This window comes from Anneissia japonica, unplaced genomic scaffold, assembly GCF_011630105.1.
Source record: "Anneissia japonica isolate Jap-2015-1 unplaced genomic scaffold, ASM1163010v1 scaffold49484_len10145_cov105, whole genome shotgun sequence".
In the NCBI taxonomy this organism is placed as follows: domain Eukaryota; kingdom Metazoa; phylum Echinodermata; class Crinoidea; order Comatulida; family Comatulidae; genus Anneissia; species Anneissia japonica.
Genome location: NW_022745270.1, coordinates 1 through 5,631, shown reverse-complemented (window position 1 = coordinate 5,631; position 5,631 = coordinate 1). Strand labels below are relative to the sequence as shown.

The following is a 5,631-nucleotide window of genomic DNA, read 5'->3' as shown; positions in this document are numbered from 1 at the left end:
CCCTGATGGCTAACCATATGCATGTGTGTCATGAACGCATGTTAAACCTTGACGTTCTTCGCTGTTTTTCGCCTTTGGACTGTCACACTACTTTGCCTTCAACATTTTCAACATTTAAAGCTGAATTTAAGTTACCTTAATTACGGCCTTTTACTACCATGAATCGCGAATAAGGTTCAAATTGCTAATTGGGTCATGGGTCAAACTGCTTGGTTAAGTACATTATATTTTTAAATTATAATTCTAAAATATTTTGAATTTATTTTTGCCTCTGCTTCAATCTCATAGATTTTGCACGTAAGTATTTTAAAATTTATTTGTGTTTCCATTTTTAAGTGTACTCTATTGCTTATACTTCTTTTTTTGTTATTGGCTTGGATGAAAAGTTAATTAATGATTAATGTTTAACAAAATATATTTTTAATTGTTTTTTTTTTTTTTATACCTGAGCATTTTTTATTCATTCAAGTCCGTTTGTTCTCTGATTGTAGCTTTTTATATTTGTTTTTTTTTTTTTAATCAATTTCTTTCACATTCAATGTATCAAGTACATAACTCTTTCATTACATGATAGAATGGTGTTTCATAAGCTAAGTCTCCTTACGAGATTTAAAGAGTGGAGCTGGTTTTAGTTGTGAGAAAAAAACTTGCAGTATAACAAGGGTTTAAACATGAGAACCCTGGGATTGGAAGGCAAGCATCTTGCCACCAGGTCGTCATACTGTGTATAATAAAATTAATCACAACCAAGCAGAAATCAACCATTCCTTCCTTTCAATCATTTATTCAAGCTACCTATAATTACTCTTGGTATTCATTCAGGTTACAATTCATATCCATTATTAGTCGCTGTGAGTCTTTCTATTTAATTATGCTTATTATATTATCTGTGCTGAAATGTGGAAAAACCCCAAAAGGTGGAAGAATAAAAAAAAATTGAATAACTTCCAAAGAAACACAAATAAAAAAAATTGTTCACTGATTTACAGATGTGTTACAAAATCCATAAATTTATAGGAGTATAGGAATGGTTGATATTGATTGTCATAAATTCTTGAAACAACAAAAAAAAAAAAAATCCGTAGTAGTACAGTACAACAATAAAGCATTAAAGCAGTGTTTTCTATTGACTGTCCGAATTCAATTTTATTATATTTTGTATGATATTGTAGGCTGTTAACAACAGTGATTTGTCATGGGAATTATGAGGAAATATTTCAGTTTTCCGCTGCTTCTCTTTAATAGTGTGAAAGATATTGCTTGCCAATCCTTGATTTTAGTCATATAGAACTTCAACTATATTTATGAATGTGAATTAGTAAATTGAAGTTGCAACTACTGTACTAAGTTGTATTGTACAGTTGTACTGTATTAAGTTTTAATCATATGAGTGTTATTCTATAAACTTATGGTATGATTCGTACATTTGTTTTGTTTTTTTGTTTTTTTGTTTTGGTTTGATTTCTATGTTAATCTTACTTTTTTTTTTTATTAAACTTGAGTATTTTTTTGTGGTACGTGCTTATGAATGTGAATAGTAAATTGTAAGTTGCAACTACTGTACTAAGTTGTATTGTACAGTTGTACTGTATTAAGTTTTAATCATATGAGTGTTATTCTATAAACTTATGGTATGATTCGTACATTTGTTTTTCTTTTTTGGTTTTATTTCTATGTTAGTCTTACTTTTTTTAATAGACTTGAGTATTTGTTGTGGTACGTGCTTATGAATGTGAATAGTAAATTGAAGCTGCAACTATTGTACAGTACTAATTTGTACTGTACGGTTGTACTGTATTAAGTTTTAATCATATGAGTGTTATTCTATAAACTTATGGTATGATTCATACATTTTCTTTGGTTTTTTTTTTTTTGCTTAGTTTCTATCTTAGTTTTACTTTCTTTAATAGATTTGAGTATTTGTTGTAGTACGTGCTTCCCAAAAGTCATCTTCTCCCTAACTCCTACGGTCAATCTTCTTCTTTTATCCAATCCACGACTTTCTCAGATACAGAATCTACAATGTTTGGAAAATAAAATAAACCTTTTTGTATCCTTTATACCATGATGTATGCACTTAACTTTAGTGTGTCCACAGCCAACAGGCTAAAAACAAACGGCATTTTCACCCAATAACCAAAGAGAGTGAATAAATGGAATATTGTGGCTTTCATCTTCATGTAAATGAAGATAAACAAAGTTTATAATTTTGCTATATTTAGTTCATTATTTATAGCCAAAAGAAAACTGAAATTGTGAATGCTGCTTAATTTAAATATTGCTAATTCTTTGTGAAATTTGAGTAACAAATTCAGAATGTATTATGAGATTTTACTTCCCATTTCTTTTATTTTTAGTTCCTGATGAGGCTATTGTGTTCCTCACCATAGTGGTCATTCTTCTACTGCTGGTCATCATGTTTTTCTTGTACCTAAGTAAAGCGCTATGCTTCTCAAACTGTGGTGGGTGCCCATGCATGGAGGAAGGGAAAAAGCCAAGAGAAAAGAAACAACGCTTAGGTATGTGGCGCACTTTGTAAATGTAGTGCTCAGCAATTTTGTAAGATATGTAAACATATTCAGCAGTGTTTCAGGATTGTTTGATAACATGTAGATATACAGATGTATCATTATTTTTCTTATAATAATTTGTTTGATTACATTACTTTTTAATGTACTACTTTTATTGAATTTTTAATAATTATATATATATATATCTGTCTCTTATACACATCTAGATGTGTATAAGAGACATGAAAAAACGGTGTACAATCATTGAAAGTTGACTTGCGGAACACAAATTTATTAAACTATAACAAAATCAAACGGATATTTCGAAAGCTCCTGCTATCTTTATCAACGTTGATAATAATTTTAACTAAGCGCCCACTTTTTTATGATCTTTTTATTCAGTAATTAGGCCTACTTCATGTAAATATAACTTTTTCAGTCTCAGATTTCTGGACTGCTATCATATTTAAGATGATTCATATGACTTTATACTGTGCATGGCTCCAGAGAAGAACAACCCTGTATTGATCTGGGCCTCTGTAGTTAAATAAAATTGAACTGAGCTACATTATTATTTTTATTATTTTAGTTTAATTAACTGTTTCTTTCCTTAATTCCATAATATGTAATATTAGATAGGGAGAAAAAAGTGTTCTTATAAAAAAGAATGTTGATCTGTGGTGGATGTACCTTTTATTGAATCCAATATAAAACTTTGGTAGTAATTAATTGATGCCTAATTTCACAGCTTATTTCTTTCAATTTTTTTTCATAGAAGGAAGTTATGGTTACGATGAAGATGAATCATCATCAGACAGTGATGATGAGATGTTATTGAAATACCAGCAGTCCTTGAGTATCGGTCGACTTTCGCGTCAGCCTAGCGTAAGCGGTTATAAAAAGAAGTCTGTAGCAGCTGCATCTCGTGCGCCCTCTGAAAGTAAGTCTCTCTTTTGTTCTAACAGCGAATGTTTTTGTGTTCATCGTTTTATTCATTGTTGTGACTTGTTCAATGTAACGGTTCTCACAGTGTAGATTCTTTAAAGCAGTCTTGCATGTTTTTGAGAAAATTTATGTTTTTTTCATCATGTAACATTTTAACATTTACGGAGTTCTTCATTGCCACATCTGTACATGCATGACATCATTATCGCATCCAAACATACCTGCCATTATCATAAGCAAGACTGATCATAAATTAGAGAAACATGTTTACCTTGCTTTAGTAAACCTTTTAATATGTTGTGCTTTCTGTTTCTTTATTTATTGAAATAGGTAAAGTATAACTCTGTAGATCTAAATAAGAGTCATTTATCAAACAAAGGAAAATGCTCTTGGGAGGTTGTGGACAATTTGTTTCTATCCACGGTGGTGCCGAGTAGGGTGACAGCCGAGAAAATTTGTCCTATGGACAGTTGGATGAAAAATAGATATAAAGGTTAATGAAAAAATAATAATATCCATTTGAGGAATAATTGTTTATAGCATGTAGAAGGCCATAGGCTTCGTCTTTTTTATAAAGGATCCCCAGATTCCTATTTATAATCTGTAACTTGACCCCACTGTAGAGGAAAAGAGTAATTATCTATAAATACCTATTAGGCAAAACTTTTATTATACTTGTTTAACAAACTTAATCAGTCAGAGGAGGGTAGGAAAAAATAAGAAAAAAAATTTGTTTTCTTTTTCAGCAATAAGGTTTTGCCCAAAGCATCTAGGCAGATAAGAAAATTTAAAAAAAAGAAAAAGTTGTGAAAAATCTTATACATAGATACAGGTTCTTCATTAGACAATTTTAAGGGATTGTTGGTCATGTGATAGAAATCTAGAGGTCTTTCTCAAATAATACAAACCAGGCAAAACTTTTAGGTTTGACACTATCAGTTTGTTCCATGACAAATATGTGTTCCAAGAAAATTGTTTTGTCCTAAATATTAATTAATACTATTGATCACTATTATAATTATTATTGTTGTTAATGTTATTGATGTTGTTAGTGTTGTTACTGTATGTTATATTGTTGGCTTCTTATGATATATGTGAATTTTACAGGTTCCAGTTTTAAAAGTATTCGTTATAAAGCTTCAGGGTCCTTGATGTATGCACCAGGTAATGTGAAAAGAATTGATTTGGGAGACTAACCAAAGGCAAACATTAATTGCAAAGGAGAACTAATATGTATTATAAATCTAATTTGTTAGATTGTTCTAATAATCATTAATACTGAAGCTTATTTAGTTTAATATTAGCAGTGAAGTTTGCATACCATTTTTGTCTCTTGTAGAATAGATTAAATAATTTTTTCCTCAAAGTTTAACCTGTATAGATTGTGAGCTTTCACTTTCAATCACATTGTTCAGAAAGTGACAGTTGCAATTATTTCTGAAGAAGGATCAAATAAAAATCAGAGAAAGCTTAAGGATCGAAAAGAAAAAAACAGCAGCAAATATCTGAACTTTTTTTTCTCATTTTGTTTTAAATTGCCTTTTTTATTTTTCTAGTACTTCAATTTTTTTTTTCCAAATGAAGTTTTAATTATTTTTGTAACAGGTACAATAATAAGAGGCATAACTGAAGATGTAAGATTTATAGAGGAACACTCTCACCAGGAGAGGTTCGAACCATACAAAATTTGGCAAGTCGAGTGGCCGAGCAGTAAGGCAGCCGCTCCTTCCCAGGGTTCGGTTTGTAGAATAGTCACGGACCACGCCCATACACAATTAATCACCATGAAGCTGCAAGTTATGGTTATTCTTCTACCTTTACCTTTAATAAGCAAATACAGATACATAAAAGTTACAATTATCAAAATATTCCAACATATTATCAACTGAAAATATTATTGTATTTTAAATAATTATAAATATCAAATAAAAACAGAACAAATGAATACATACTGAAAACATAAATAGTAATGCACTAGATTACTAAGGTAACTATTCTGCTACTGACAAAAAAAGACATGTATAAAGTTATACCAGAAGTAAACACTTTTAAGATAGTTAGCCAAACTATTGAAGATTTGATTGCCAACTAGGCCTACTTGTATGACCATGTAGCCAAATAGATAATACATTTGCATTAAAATTCAAAGTAAGCACCAGGAATTGAATATTCATGA

At 30.3% G+C, this 5,631-nt stretch overlaps 1 protein-coding gene across 1 annotated transcript; it reads left to right on the top strand.

Annotated features, from left to right (window-relative positions):
- Positions 1–288: 288 nt before the first annotated feature.
- Positions 289–5,544, top strand: LOC117119936 (synaptotagmin-14-like; the record flags this gene model as incomplete). Its single annotated transcript, XM_033264915.1, has 5 exons — positions 289–297; positions 2,358–2,519; positions 3,286–3,450; positions 4,563–4,619; positions 5,061–5,544. Coding segments are annotated over 5 exons (677 nt in total), but the record flags the coding sequence as incomplete, so codon positions are not given.
- Positions 5,545–5,631: the final 87 nt, after the last annotated feature.